At 39.1% G+C, this 16,462-nt stretch overlaps 1 protein-coding gene across 1 annotated transcript; it reads right to left on the bottom strand.

Moving 5' to 3' along the window:
* On the bottom strand, window positions 3,856-4,824 carry LOC110259584 (olfactory receptor 2T2). Its single transcript, XM_021085068.1, has one exon. It carries the CDS (start codon window positions 4,822-4,824, stop codon window positions 3,856-3,858), a length of 969 nt encoding a protein of 322 aa, XP_020940727.1.

Below are 16,462 nucleotides of genomic sequence, written 5' to 3'. Positions count from 1 at the left end.
GTTTGATTAAGTCCCATTGGTTTATTTTTGCTTTTATTTCTGTTGCTTTGGGACACTGACCTGCGAAAACATGTGTAAGGTTGATGTCAGAGAATGTTTCGCCTGGAGGTCCCACTGTGGTGAAGTGGTTAATGAATCCGACTAGGAACCATGATGTTGTGGGTTCAATCCCTGCCCTTGCTCAGTGGCTTAATGATCCGGCATTGCCATGAGCTGTGGTGTAGGTCGCAGACGCGGCTCGGATCCAGCATTGCTGTGGCTCTGGTGTAGATTGGAAGCTACAGTTCTGATTAGACCCCTAGCCTAGAAACCTCTATATGCCATGGGAGTGGCCCTAGAAAAAGCAAAAAGACAAAAAGTAAAATAAAATAAAAGAAAAGAAGGGGAGTTCCCATCGTGGCGCAGTGGTTAACGAATCCGACTAGGAACCATGAGGTTGCGGGTTCGGTGTCTGCCCTTGCTCAGTGGGTTAACGATCCGGCGTTGCCATGGGCTGTGGTGTAGGTTGCAGACGCGGCTCGGATCCCATGTTGCTGTGGCTCTGGCGTAGGCCGGTGGCTACAGCTCTGATTCAACCCCTAGCCTGGGAACCTCCATATGCCGTGGGAGCGGCCCAAAAATAGCAACAATAACAACAACAACAACAACAAAAAAGACAAAAAAAAAAAAAAGAAAAGAAAAGAAGGGAGGAACCATCTCTCAAAAATGAGAAATACAGTATCACTAAAATAACATGAGAAAAAAAAAAAAGTTAAAAAAAAAGAGAATGTTTTGCCTATGTTCTCTTTTAGGAGTTTGATGGTGTCTTGTCTTATATTTAAGTCTTTCAGCCATTTTGAGTTTATTTTTGTGCATGATGTGAGGCTGTGTTCTAGTTTCATTGATTTGCCTGTAGCTTTCCTGATTTCCCAGCAATGCTTGCTGCCAAGCCTGTCTTTTTCCCATTTTATGTTCTTGCCTCCTTTGTCAAAGATTAATTGACCATAGGTGTCTGGGTTTATTTCTGGTTCTGTATTCTGTTCCATTGGTCTGTATGTCTGTTTTGGTACCAGTATCATACTTTCTTGATGTCTGTGGCTTAGTAATAGTGCCTGAAGTCTAGGAGAGTTATGCCTCCTGCCTGGTTTTTGTTCCTCAGTATTGCCTTGGCAATTCTGGGTCTTTTGTGGTTCCATACAAATTTTTGGATTGTTTTTTCTAGTTCTGTGAAAAATATCATGGGTAATTTGATATGGATTGCATTGAATCTGTAGATTGCTTTGGGTAGTATGGCCATTTTTATCACATTAGTTTTTTTCTGGCCCAGGAGCATTGGATATCTTTCCATTTCTTTGTATCTTCTTTGATTTCTTTGATTAATGTTTTATAATTCTCAGCATACAAGTCCTTTACCTGTTTGGTCAGGTGTATTCCCAGGTATTTGATATTTTGGGATGTAATTTCAAAAAGGTATTGTATTTTTGTATTCCTTTTCTAATATTTCATTGTTAGTATGTAGAAATTTGATTGATTTCTGAATGTTAATCTTATAACTTGCTACTTTGCTGAATTTGTTGATCAGTTCAAGTAATTTTGGAGTTGAGTCCTTATCAATTTTAAATATAAACTCAAAGTCCATTCTTTCTTTGCCCCAATCATTAATTTCTGTGATGTCTCTAGGAAGCAAATCATCTCTCCTACATGTTGTTCTTCAATTACTTCTTTATCAATAACCCATGTTAAATGTCCTTGTTAAACATGAAGGTGATTCATCTAGGAAATGCAAGAACAAAAGCCAGATGGCCATCCAGGTCTGGCAGGACCAACTCAGAGGAAATGAAAAAGACACCCATGCTCAGGGTAGAAGGGAAATGGGAATTATTAAGTGAAATATTTTACAGATAGAGAGACCAGGAGATACCACATCCAGTGCTTCAGGGAAATGGGGAATATTGGAAGAAGGATTGTGCCAGTATAACAAAGCACATGAGGCTACTTTACATTTAGAAAGTGTGGGGACCAGGAAGCACTCTGTTCCACAGAACAAAGCCTAGGCTTTAGCCCACATGACTTTTATTGAGGAAGATGATGAGATTATTATTAGTGGGCTTAAGGAAGGTGACGAGATTAGTGGCAAGAACAGGCATAGGCAATGTTGAGGTTATCTTCTTAGTGATATCAAAGGGGGTACCTGCATGATATAGTGCAGTTGATTAAGTTGTTTATAGAATAACATGACTATCTTGTCTTTGAAAGAGACCTTGTACTTTAGAACTCTGCATCCACAGATATTTGCCTTCTGTAAAGTTCATCTGTTCAGTGCCCTCCAAGAAGGAGAGGTGATAACAGTAGCAAGAAGGAGAAAGTAGTAAGTATCAGTGGCAGAAATTCAAAGGAATTAAGAATATGAAATTGAATTGAAATGACATTGAGGATATTTTATAAATGAATCCTGGCTAGTAGTTACTCTACTTGAAGAGGTCACTTCATACAAGTCATTCTTCCATCTCTTTTCTATTTGTTTTTTCATTTTAAGGTAAGATCAAGTTTGGGGGAGCTTTCCAAGGCAAAACAAATCCTGTAACTAGTATATGGATGAGAGCGTGTTTGACTTGCCTGAACATCTATGGAGGAAATAGTCTTCACTCTGTGTTGACACTAGAATAACATAATGGTGAGTGACCTTTCCATGATGTTTTGTCAATTGCAAAACCACTAAAACGTGATTCCAACACATTCTAACCCCTACTGATAGACAAAATAAATTCCGAGTGAATCAAAACTTCTTTATTTGTCATATTTCAATATCTTACACACAATGGGAAGTTAAAATTAGGTAAATAGATGGAGAATCATCAGTGGGTGCAGTCTTTGTTTAGTAAATATTCTTTCATAATCCTGAGTCTATCAAAACACCACACTTAACCAAAAGCTAATTAAGAGAAGAAATATTTGTCTATCAGTCCTCTTGATGGAATGTTGAAGGACAGGAGAATTAACCAAGAGAGCTGAGTTAACCAATGAAAGCTCTTGGTTTATTCATTCTATGTTCATCTGTATTCATATTATTAGGTAATGATTGAAAGTTATTTAAGCATCAGAGCAATGCTACTATCTTAATAATAGAAATCAATTTTAAATAATCAGTGCATATTTACAGATTTCCAGGCACATGGTGGACTCCATGTAAATAACTACCTATAGGTTAATTTCAGAGTTTAGAAAACTCAGACTTACATAATAGGTAAATAGGAATACAGAACTCCAAACTCAATTGTCTTCACAAAAGTCTTTAAGATAAAGATGTTCCACTATTATCACTAGAAAAAAAAATTATTATTTTGGATCTTGACATTATATCAGCAAGGACACGGCAGTTTTTCCTTGCAGTTTCTGTTCAAAAACTTGTCAGTAATACAGACAGAGATGATACATGAACACATGTTACTCATAAAAAAATCTACCTAGGACATTCGATAGGATGTTTGGCCTGCCTGGGATGCTCTTTTTTTGGCCATGGCTTGCAGCATGCAGAAGTTCCCAGGGCCAGAGATCAAACCCGAGCCAGAGCAGTAACCAGAGCCATGGCAGTGATGGCACCCAGTTCTTAACAGCTAGACCACCAGACAACTCCAGGCCTTGGATAATATATATAATGCTACTTGAAGAGAATGCTTTCAGGAATATGTCTGCCAGTGAATTTGGAGAAGCAAATTGGCTGATTCTCATATGCTGTCTGTCTTCAGCTGTAATTCTTAAATGATGCTAACAAAGGGGTAATTTTGCCTCATATAATTCAGAATTGTGAAGTTGATATTTTTCAGAACTGGAATTTCTGTAGGCCACAGCATCAAGGATGTTTGTCCCTGGGTTCCTCTAGTATTTCCTGGGCACATCCTCCACTCTGATTTTCTGGGAGGAAGCATATCTCCCCATCAACCTCCTTAGCGCTGTGGTCACATCTTTATTTCTCAAGCTGTAGATGAGTGGGTTGAGCATTGGTGTGAGGATGGTGTAGAAGGCAGATACAATTTTGTCTTTCTCTGGTGTGTGGTATGAATGGGGCAGCACATTGGTGTAGAAGGCTGCCCCATAGAAAATGATCACCACCATAATATGGGAGGAACAGGTTGCAAAGGCTTTTCTCCGGCCCTCAGCAGAGTTCATCTGATGAACGGTGAGCAGGATGCGAGTGTAGGAGACAGAGATGACAGATATAGGGATAAGCAGCATCAGCACACAGCAGGCATACATGAGGGTCTCGTAGAGTGATGTGTCAACACATGATAGCTTCAGTACCGCTGGTATCTCACAGAAAAAGTGGTTGATCTTTCGGGACCCACAGTAGGGGAAACTCATAGTAAAGGGAGTCAGCATGAATCCATCCAAGGAACCACCAATCCAGGAGCCCACCACCATAAGCAAGCAAATCCTACGGTTCATAAGGAGAGGGTATCGAAGAGGGCTGCACACAGCCACGTAGCGGTCATAGGCCATGAGGCCCAGCAGGAAGAATTCCCCTCCAATCAGGGTCAGATAGAGAAAGATCTGAACTGCACAGCCCAGGAAGGAGATGGTCTTTTCCTTGGAGAAGAGGTCTTGCAGCATCTTGGGGACAGTGATGCAAATGTAGACAGTGTCCATGATGGAGAGTTGACTAAGCAAGAAGTACATGGGTGTGTGAAGACGGGAATCTGTGTGTATGAGCAGAATCATGACCACATTGGCTGTTACAGCCACCAAAAAGATGGAGAAGACCACTGCAAAGATAAGCCCTGGGAATGTAGGATGTGTGATGAGGCCCAAGAGGATGAAGTCAGTGGAGTTCTGGTGAAATACTGCCATGTTCACATCACATGCTAGCTCTAGAGCTGCAAAGACCGAAAGTTGTTGAGTTTATGAATTAACCAAATTCAGAAATTCATGAATTTATGTATTAATCAAAATATAATACATAGACATCCATCTGTTATTTCATAAATTGATAGAAAAGACACATGAAGCCAATAAGTATAGATAAGTTTCATCTTTTTTGGATTTTGTTGTTATTAAGCTGCTCTGCAAATGTTAATCCCTCCATCAGGGATTAACAAGGCAGTAATATAACCTTTAATTAAGGGTCAGGAGTCACTGGCCTGTAGTCAGATATTGTTTTACCAAGGAAGCTCAAGTCTTAGGCACAGTTCACAATGTGAATTTGGATTTGTTTTTCTCACAGGATCATTTGGTGTTATAAATCTCAAGTGAGGGCCACCTTAACTTTATTACACAGCGTGGCTTTGCTTTCATCATCAGGGTGGTATTTCTGATTGACTCCATTGAGCGGGTTCAGATTTTATGATTTGGTATGGCCTCATATAATTTCATGGTGACTTAAGCTACTCTTAAATCATTGTTCAGCCAAACATCAACAGAGTTTCTCTGACATTCTGAAGTTATCAAAATGTTATAATGTCCTAGGAATTCATTACTAGTTGCCTTAAAAATAATTTCTTATTTATTGTTCTATGTTGTTAATTGATCATTTATGTTAATCAATAAAGGTAACTCCAGATGGGAAAAATACTGAAATACAGTATATTTTGCAAATATACTGAAAAAACTGAAGTAACTATTTGGAAAATTCCCTAAGAAAATGTATAAAGTTGCTTTACAATCAAAATATGGGCCAAATGATTTTACTTCATAGAAACACTCAGATTAGACTCCACAAAATAATCAAAAAAATAAAGCTTTCTCATTGCCTTAATATCTTTGACTAAGAGGTGGGGAGTGGGATGAACTGGGAGTCTGGGGTTAATAGTTGCAAACTATTGCATATGGAGTGGATAAGCAATGACATCCAGCTGAACAGCCCAGGGAACTATATCCAGTCACTTGTGATGGAACATGATGGAGGGTAATATGAAAAAATTATATATATCTATCTGTATGAGATTGGGTCTCTGCTGTAAAGTAAAAATTGATAGAACAGTGTAAATAAACCATAATAGAAAAATAAAAATTATAAAATAAAAAGCTTTTCTAATGAGAAAAAAATACTGGAATGCACATTTTTTTTTTTACTTCCTAGATCCTGTTTCGGCATAGTTCCTAGAATAGTAGAATATGAAAGCTGAAGGAGAAAAAAGAACCTTAGAAAGACATCTTCATTATTTTTAAAACAACCAGAGACTCAGTTAATAAAAGAGCCACACATTGGATACAGGGTGCTTGGGTGTGTGTGTGTTTGTATGTACATGTGTGTGTGGGTCTGTGTGTGTATGTCTGTGTTTGTGTAAGGGACAGAATATTTGCATGAAAGAAACAGATCCTGTGAGAGTCATAGCACTATAAGAGGCCTAAATACAGAGGTTCATATTTTACTTTAGTCAATGAATCAAATATATAAAACTACTGACACATGATTGAAACATAAAATTAATAGTGCTGTGGCATATTTGACACAATAATTAAGCAGTGACAATATCCACATTATGAACAAAATAACATTTTATTATTTACTTCCATGTACATAATTTCCCAGCATCTAATTTTAACATTAGTGTCAATATTATTGTTTTATGTTATGTGTGATTTTTGTGATTTGATTTATTTTCACATACAAAATCCAGGATTCCATTCCCCATCAGTAATCTTTCTACCACTATCATCATTATTATCATTATTCCCTTCTCTTGTGTCTTCTCCTATTTCACTCTATAACTAGAGCCCTTCTTAAAAAAAATTAAACAAACTTGAATCTCATGATCTCAGTCACAGGCTTTACTACTGTTCAAGTCAGAGAATCTCCTGATCTCCAGGATTAATCAAAAAATCACCCACCATGGCTACATAGTCACCTGGTGGTAGGGAAGGGGATGGAGTGTGGAAGATCCAAACTCTGGATCTCTGTCATGGGAAAGAATGGGCAAGATTTCAAGACATCTTGATTTCGTCTCTGATGTACCACGTGGCGAGAAGAGGTAAGGACGTCAAAGAGGGTCTCTGTGCAGAGCACCACCTGATAGAAGCTGCCTCTTTTAGGACAGTAGTACTGGAATTATTCTGGGAGAAGCTACAGGAATCCACACACAATTCAGACTCTAGAGCATTTTGCAAAAAGAGATCCTCTTATAAAAAGAATTAGGTGATATCCTACCAGGGAGATGGAATGTCTAAAATGGTGAGGTCTTGGGACAATCCCGTCTTATTCACTATAGGTACATATTTAAATCATCTGTATCATATGATGTTTTGACATCTTAGAAAACACTTTAACCTAAGGAGAGACTGCCCTCCCTGGGCTAGCCAGTTTTTAGAGATAGAGAAGTGTTCAGCATGTCTTTGATGTGCAAACTTATCAGTTTTGAGACAGACCTCCTCTCTGGCATTTGTGCACCCCTGGAGGCAATTTTCTCTACCTGAATCATTCCAGAACTAAGTACCTGGAAAACAGAAATCACTCCGAAGCCAGCCAAAATTATTCCAACCATCTAATCCTAAACTGTTTCCACTGCCTTGCCTTATTTTTTTTTTTCAGAGAAATTCCCAATAATAGCTGTGGCCCAATGCTTTCTCCCTGCTCCTTCCTGCTTTTTGCCTCCAACTATCCTGGTGACTTTTCCTGCCCTTGTTTGGTATGCTGTGTCTCCTTCCTATAGGATCTTGAATATAACAAATTTTACTTTTATTGAATCTCTCCTCTGTCTCCTCTAGTTGCCACGGTTCACTGACCATCTCATGGAAAAATGCAAAATAAACTCCCTGCCATGAATCTAGCATGCTATAGATATAGGATAAAAGCTGGCTATTCTTTCTGTGTAATTCTCCACCTCAAGCAGAAAGAGACTCAGATTGAATGCTTAAAGCAGGAAGCATTAATGAGCACATAAGTGATAACTGCTTTAAAAATGGTAGTATGCAATAAGAACCAAGAGAAGGTTGGAATAAGTTTGGTTAGAAAAAAACTACAATATCAGAGATGGAAGCTGAGCTGATTTTAAAGTCAATTTGGAAAGGAGAGAGAAAAGCATCATCAATGGTGTAAACAATGTCAGAAAAAAGATAGCAAGCAAGAATAAATGGGTACAGAAATGCCCAGTACAACTGTAGCTAAAGGGTGCCTTGGAGAGCTACTGTGTGTAGAATAGACTGGGGTTGGCTTATTCTGGGGCTGGAAGTAAAGGCTGAGAGACTTTTGATTCATTTGGAAATTAATTACAAATGTAAGTTGTTTGATAAACCATTATACATGGCGAAATAGTAAAGGTATAGGACAGTTTTATAAGGTTGAAAGCAAGTTGATTAATATTATATACTGTAAATAATTTCTTTGAAGCCTCACTAGGCTGTGACCAATGAACTACTTTTTTTTTTCTTTTTTCTTTACTTACACCACTTAGACCTATACTCATTTATCTATTTTTATATACTAGGAAATTGTTGGGCATTGTTTCAGTTATTGAATAATCAGATTCTCCCTGTTTATCCCTATGAAACTTAGTATCCAATGATGTAAATTTGTTTATTTTTCTATACTTTATCTCTAATGTTCATAGTCATACATGTCCATAAATACCCTTTGCCTGCTCTGTTCATCCAGATGGTAACTGATTTAATCAATGGAATGGAAACCAACCCTCTACTTTCCCTTACCACTCTCACAGTCAATTTGGAAATACTCAAAATGGGAAATCAAATATGAAAAAGAGAGAAGCCTTTCCTTGCTTAAAAATTTACACTATAGTAGCATGTAGATAACATTCATTGAACATATAAGGCACCAAGAATTAATTCAGTAGAAGCAGCATGTGTTCTAAAGTCAGATATCAATTTACTTAATAAATATTGCTAAGGATATCATAAATGGTCCACAAAAAAAAGTACGACTGTGTTCCTGGAGTATTAAATTTAAAGTTATCAGATGCCAGAAGGATAGCTACTGTTTCAATTCAGAGATATAACCTTCTGAACAGTGGTGTCAGTTTGTGCAATGATAAATAGAAATAAAAGAATCAGCCATAGTGAAAATCTACTCCACTATACTAATGCCATAAATGAGTAAAGGATCAGAGGGAAAGAACAACAGCATAAAACTAGGAGTGTCAGGGGATCATTCGAAGCTGACATGTCTGGCTCCTAATATAATGTGCTTATGATTGCATGGTACAAGTAAATATCTGAAATGTAGACATAAGGCCATTCCACTACAGTTGCTCAGCTCAATGGTCTCTGATATGCCCATGGTAGGAGGATTCTCAGGAGATTTTTTTAAGAAATGTTGTTTGTCTACAAAAAACAAAGATATGTTATTTGGGGGCACTCTTAGAACACATGAGTTTGCCTACTGAGTAAGAAAGGGAAAAGGGAACTTAGAAGATAATCAGAAAAAAATAATTAATTCAGTGCATTTTCATTTCCTCCCAATGATGCAAAAAACCTCCACCTACAACTAACTACATACAAAGAGGATAACACTTGCCCTATACAGAGGGCAATCCTTGTTTTTCCTTTAGAAATATATATCCTAGCCATTAAGGTCTAAAAACACTGCATCTTCCAATCATGAGCTCTTACATACACTTTTTCTCTTTTTAAATACATTCAAGCCATTCTACACTATTACCAGATTCTCTTTAGCTTTCTGGCATCAAATTAATTTATCCTCTTCCAAAGGTGAATGTATAAATTTGTATTTCCTAATCAAATTTATCCTTCTTAATTTTGATGATACATTCTAATAGTCACAGAATGATGCCTAAAGAAAACATTCCAGGTTGTAAGAAAAGTTCTATGTGTTTTCCATGAAAACATTAGCTCTTACCTCAGAGCAGCTGAGCCCAAGCCTTAGTTAGGCAAAAGTGAAATGGCAGACTTATTAAATTCTTGGATATGGAGGTGGGGCTATGTTAAAAGTAAGCTTTTAATTAATACCGGATTTCAGCATCCTGCAGGAGCAATCCCTAGTTTAGTAATTAAGCTATGGTTCCTGGGTTCATCTTGTTCATTAGAGGAGGATCAGCCAAAGTCCAGCCCTCTTACCACAGAGTTCTTTCTTCTCTCAAGGGAAAGGTTGTAATCATTTATTGATAATTCTTCATAAAACTACTTATCTAATCCTGGCATCTCTCAGAATAATAAAAAAATATAATATGGATATGACAATAAGATTCATTCTAAGTTTAAAATTAAAGCTTAAAATTCTAAAATGGGTTGGGACAAACAAAAAAAAATTCCTCTTTTTCATGGCATTGTCCTATTTTGTTTGGGGACAGTTATATTAAAGATGTGTATTTAATACAGAGGTTAATTGTTTCTTCGTAGTCGTTCATCTAGTGAGTAGTGGAGAAGGAATTTGTATGCAATATGAAATAAAGGAGACATTATAAAGAACAAAGAAAAGGCAGAGAAAGAGAAGAAAGTAGGAAGGCAAACATGAAGGGAGGGGAAAGAAGAAACATGTGATGGAGTAAAACAAAAAATGTTTTCTAAAAGTTATTTTGCATCACTATATTAAGATATTAAAGATGTGATAAAATTTATAAAACAAAATCATTTAATTTCTCTAGAAAGGTAAATGGTCTTTTTTGAAAGATAAACAGCTGAACTAATAATAATTTCTACGATGAGATAATATCATGACTGAATTGTTTTCACACTTTAGGCCTGCTGATGGATATGTTACTTATTATTATGTTTAAATTTTGTTGACATAGAATTGATTCACAACATGTTAATTTCTGCTGTACAGCAGAGTGACTCAGTTTTATATATTACTTATATATTCATATTATTTTCAATTTTGGTATATCACAGGGTATTGAAAATAGTTCTTTGTGCCATACAGTGGGACCATGTTGATTATCCATCCTATATATACTATAGAATGGATAATCCTATAGTATCTAGGATATATACTTCTGTTAATCCCCACCTCCCAAGCTTTATATTACTTATAAAATTTCTAAACATCAGAAATTTATTAGTGTAGATCTTATACCTCATACCCTCTGTAGTGCAGATGAAAAAATTCCAACAATTTAGAATGTTATTCATTAACTAGCTAATTCTTCTTGAAGATTTTTTTATTGGAATTATCTATAAATGTAGAAGTCTTTCAATTAGATATAAAATAGCATTGAATATACTTTTCCTTCTACTGTGACACTGCTCACTAAAGTCCCACCAAGATCAACTGGATATTGGTCTTAGTCCTAAATGAGTTTGATAATACCTGCGCAGCTATAGCTACCAAGAGGTTGATTTATCAGTCAACAGTCATGCCAGTTTACCCCAGTGAGCATAAGACTACCATTATTAATTAATTTATGTACTTAATTATTAATTTATTTTTGTCTTTCTAGGGACATGACCATGGCATATGGATATTCCCAGGGTAGCAGTTGTATCAGAGCTACAGCTGCTGGCCTACACCACAGCTACAGCAATGCCAGATCCAAGCATGTCTTCAACCCCCACCTCAGCTCACAGCAACATCAGATCCTTAACCCCCTGAGCGAGGCCAGGGATTGAACCTGTGTCCTCATGGATACTAGTCGGATTTGTTTCTGTTGAGCCATTATAGGACTCCAATAGTATCATTATTTTTATAATCCATGTCATGAAAATGGTTGAGAAGTACTGCAGTAACAATTAAGTTGGTCTTCTGGTATTATTATTACATTTGCAAAGCAAAATGGCTGATGAACACAATTTTTCATCTGCTGTTGAAATTATTTTACAGAGTCTAAATTATTAATATATAATGGATATTTCATGACTTCTCAATGTCCCCTTTTAATTTTTTTGCTCATCTTTCTGTTTTAGCACTTTCCTGCCTCCTCCCCTTCAACTCCTTCAGCCCTTTCCAATAATATTCCTTACACAGTGGTAAAAATAGGCATAGCTCTATATCATAAGATAGCTATTCTCAAATTCTGGATGTTTGGTTTGATTTCAAATAATTCTGTTTGATCACCCTATTCCTATTGACACAGAGTGAATTTGAAACCACATTCCTCAGCTGGGACTCAAACTCAGCTAAAAGTCAGATTGGGACTTTAATCCAATCCCTAACAATCCCTGTATTGGAGGGGCCTTAAACCCACTGTCTTAATTAAAACTTCTCACCTATTGTCAGGACTTACTTAAGCTCAGATTTTTTTTTTTGTCTCCTCGTGTAGAGAATTCAGCAGGAGGCAATGTAGCAGGGAAAGATAGAGTTTATTATAACAGGGCGCTTGTGAGAGAAACAAGTAGGCTTTCAAAGGAATGCAGCAGCCCTGAAAACAAAGAGGGCTACATTTTTATAAAAAGAAAAAGTGGGAAGGGGAGAAGACCACTTTCATCCTCATTTTAAGATAGATATAAAAGCTTACATCATATGTCCTCCTTGATCCTATATTGTTTAATCAGCACAATTATGTCACTATGTAAATCATATGTATATTAGTGAATGGGTGGTAAGTCATCTCAGGTTTTGGAATAATGTCCCCTTTCACCTAGTTTTTACCCTCTCATCTATTACTTCTGTCATGGTTAATACTACTCTTCAAGGACTATTAACTGCCTGACTTCATATAACAAGATTCAGACCTCATATCTATTGGCTTGTGTTTTAAATGTCAGGGTTTGTGGCTTGAGTGTGTCTGGCATTTAGATGCACTTGGACTTCCTTACAGGTAGTGTTTTTGCTAGTTTACTGAATTCTTTTCTTGGATGGGCATTAGCTGACAGCAGTCTCCCAAACTCCCTTAAAATTCTCTTTTCTGTCTTTAATGCCTTAGTGGAATTTTTTTTTTTTTAAATGGCTGCATCCACAGGAAGTATCCAGGCAATGGATTGAAGTTGAGCACCAGTCATGACCCACACCATAGGTGTGGCAACACTGGATCCTTCAACCCATTGGCCCCAGGCTGGAAATTGAACATGCACCTCCACAGCAACATGACCCACAACAGTTAGACTCTTAATCCACTGTGTCACAGTGGGAACTCCCCCAGAGGGATTTTTAAACTGACTATTTGATTATCCTACTCTATCCTGATCACATACTTTTTGGAAAAAATCCTATTTTTTTATTATTAGGTCCTAAATTAATATACTTTTAGGAAATTCCTTCTACATTTCTAAAGAGTTTAACTCTAATGTTCCTTAAAGATAGTGACATATATTAGATTTCCAAACTGGAACCTCAAACATGAAGGTAAAATCCATGGAGACAGAGAGAACTGGGAGGAGATAATCTCAGAGATGATAGAATATCAACTCTAAACAATGACTCATAAATCATATAATTCAAGCATCTCCTTGGAGGAATGATAAAAAGCCTCAGGGGAGGTGCTAAAGATCCTGAACTTGGAAGAAGAATACCTGGGTTACTGCCACGCTTCTGCCATGTTCTGTATGTCTTTGGAAGTGGGATTTTCTTCTCAGAGATTTTTTTTTCATCATTAAGTACAAAGGTTAGGCACAATCATCTCTAAGGTTACAGCAAACCCCAATTTTCCAAAATGCAGAATTTAAATAATATTTCCTTTTTAAAAAATTTTCATCGCTTTATTATGATTGCTTCATCTACAAGAAAACTATCACTTATCCAAGGTAGGTTTAATATATATATTTGCTAAAAATAATAAAGTGAATAAAATCATGTTTAAAATACTTCTCTTGAGAGAGAGGACAAGATGGCGGAGGAGTAGGGGGACACGTTCACCCTCTCCCATAAACACAACAAAAAAAAGCACATCTGCAGAATAAATGACTCGCACAGAACAGCAACCAATCGCTGGCAGAGGAACCTAAACTCCAATAACGGCAAGAAGTTTGTGACATTATTGGGCAGAATGGGAGAAAAGAGGAAAGTAAGAGAAGGTGAATCTGAGCTGGATGGGCGCTCCCGAAAGGGAACTGCGGAGGAGAAAGGGATCCCCCACCCTGGAAAGTCACCTACCGGGCGAAAGATCAAACGAACTGGAGGAATCTCCAGATGCAGAGAAGAGTGTAGCAGTAAGTTGGAGTACGGAAAAGCCAATCAAGAACCCAACGGACCATCTGAACTACGGGCAAAGTCACCAAAAATTGAGATGCGTGGGTGGGGGCTGGGCACTGAGACCTCGCCTCTGAAGGTTAGTCCCCGAGAGGGGGCCGGGGGATGCCTGGGTGGGGGCTGGGCACCGAGACCTCGGCTCCAGAGATTAGTCCCCGGGCTAGGAGGGCGGGGCAGAGCGGAAACTGCTTGGGAGGTCTAGAAACCATTTGATGGGGCAGAGACTGCCTGGGAGACTAGAAAACAAGGCTGTCGCAGAGGAAGGGAGCAATACTCTAGGAGCGGGGAAGTGGAAAGCCGAATCAGAGGGAACCTGGAGAAGAGCCTGGTCTGCGCCCAAGCAGGGGAGGGGAGAGTAGAAGGGGTGGGTCCCCACAGAATACCACCCACGCCACAGCAAGCTTACAGGCCTGCTAGCCAGCTGAAATCTGTGCTTCCCAGTGCATCCCCTCCCCCCACCCCCGCCACGCCCTATGCTCTCACAGACCTGGGGCTGCCTGCCATCCAGGAGGGCTGGACTCAACAATTGCCTGAAGCCTACCACCACAGGGGCTGTCCCTGCACAGGGCTGCTTGCCCTTTGGAGGGGCTACACGTCCGCAGAGAAGCACCACACACCACCAGCCCCCGAGAAAAGGCCTGCAGCCCAGAAAAGCTAGAACAAGCTTAGCCAAGCTGTGAATAGATCGGCCTAATTCTCTAATTCTCAGACAGTTTTTCTGAGTCGGGTTGCCCCGGGGAGGAGCCTCTTGGGTTTCCAACGGCCCTGCTACCCACCCAAGCCCCCAGGGGATGCTCTAGTGGACCAGCTGCATAGGACTGCCAGCTCCAGGCAGGACCCCCTGCAGACCAGAAAAGCTGCAACAAGCCTGGCTGAGTCGGGAAAAGATCTCAGATGGTCTTTCTGAGTTGGGCTGCCCTGGGGAGGAGCCTCTTGGGTCTCCAACGGCCCTGCCACCCGCCCAAGCCCCCAGGGGGTGCCCCACTCCTGTGAAATAACTGCTCAGCACCACCAGCCCCCTGGAAGAGCCCCCGCAGCCCAGAAAAGCTGCAACAAGCTCGGCCAGACTGTAAAAAGATCTGCCTACATTCACAGGCTGTCCCTCTGAGTTGGGCTGCCCTAGGGAAGAGCCTCTTAGGTTCTTAGTGACCCAGATAGCTGCTCCAGCCCCCAGGGGGTGCTGCACTCCTGAGGAACAGCTGCCCAACACCGCCAACCCCCTGCAAGAACCCCACAGCCTAAAAACACCAGAGCAAGCTCTGCATGACCAAGTGAAATCTGCTACCATCGTGGTGTGGACCTCCCAGTCCTGTCTGCCCTCAGGAAGTCCTCCTTTGCTTCAAAGAAACACTGTCAGCCCCATCAACACTCCAGAAAAGCCACACTGCCTCAAAAAAGATTGACCAACAACGCCAGCCCTCAGGAAATAATCCACGGCAGTGACAAGGCAAACACTACCCAGTCACAGAGAGTACAACTCCCTCAGGTGAAAGAAAACAACAAGCAAGATGAAGAAGCTGAGAAACCACCCCCAGTCAAACCAACAGGAGAACTCACCTAAAACAGTCAAAAATGAAACCGATCTCTGCAGTCAGACAGACCTGGAATTCAAAAGAGAAATAGTGAAAATACTGAAGGAATTAAGAGAAGATATGAACAGTAATGCAGACACCCTCAGAAAGGAACTAGAAAATAGAAGGAGGAGCCAAGAAAAACTAGAACATTCATTTGCAGAGATGCAAACTGAACTAGGGGCAGGAAAAACCAGAATGAATAATGCAGAAGAACGAATCAGTGATATGGAAGATAGAATAATGGAAATCACTCAATCTGGTCAACAGACAGAAAACCAAATCAAAAAACTGGAAAGCAATATAAGAGACCTATGGGATAAAATAAAGCAGGCCAATCTACGCATAATAGGAATTCCAGAAGGAGTAGAAAAAAATCAGGGAATGGAAATATATTTGAAGAAATTATCGCTGGAAACTTCCCAAATCTAAAGGATACTGGGTTCAAGATACAAGAAGCACAGAGGGCCCCAAACAAACTGAACCCAAACAGACCCACACCAAGACACATCATTATAAAAATGGCAAAAGTTAGTGATAAAGAGAGGATCCTAAAGGCAGCAAGAGAAAAACAGAATGTTACCTACAAGGGAACCCCCATAAGAATATCAGCTGATTTCTCTACAGAAACACTACAGGCCAGGAGGGAATGGCAAGAGATATTTAAAGTGGTCAAAGGAAAAAATATGCAACCTAGAATACTCTATCCAGCAAGAAAATCATTTAAAATAGAAGGGGAAATAAAAATTTTTTCCAACAAACAAAAGCTAAAAGAATACAGCAACACAAAACCCAGGTTAAAGGAAATTTTGAAAGGGCTTCTCTAAACCAAAAAGAAAGGAAGGAAAGGGAAGAAAAAAGAAAAGAAAAAAAAAAAGAAGAA

This window comes from Sus scrofa, chromosome 2 (genome assembly GCF_000003025.6).
Source record: "Sus scrofa isolate TJ Tabasco breed Duroc chromosome 2, Sscrofa11.1, whole genome shotgun sequence".
In the NCBI taxonomy this organism is placed as follows: Eukaryota; Metazoa; Chordata; class Mammalia; order Artiodactyla; family Suidae; genus Sus; species Sus scrofa.
The sequence above is the reverse complement of the archived record's forward strand: the minus strand, read 5'-3'. Positions and strand labels throughout refer to the sequence as shown.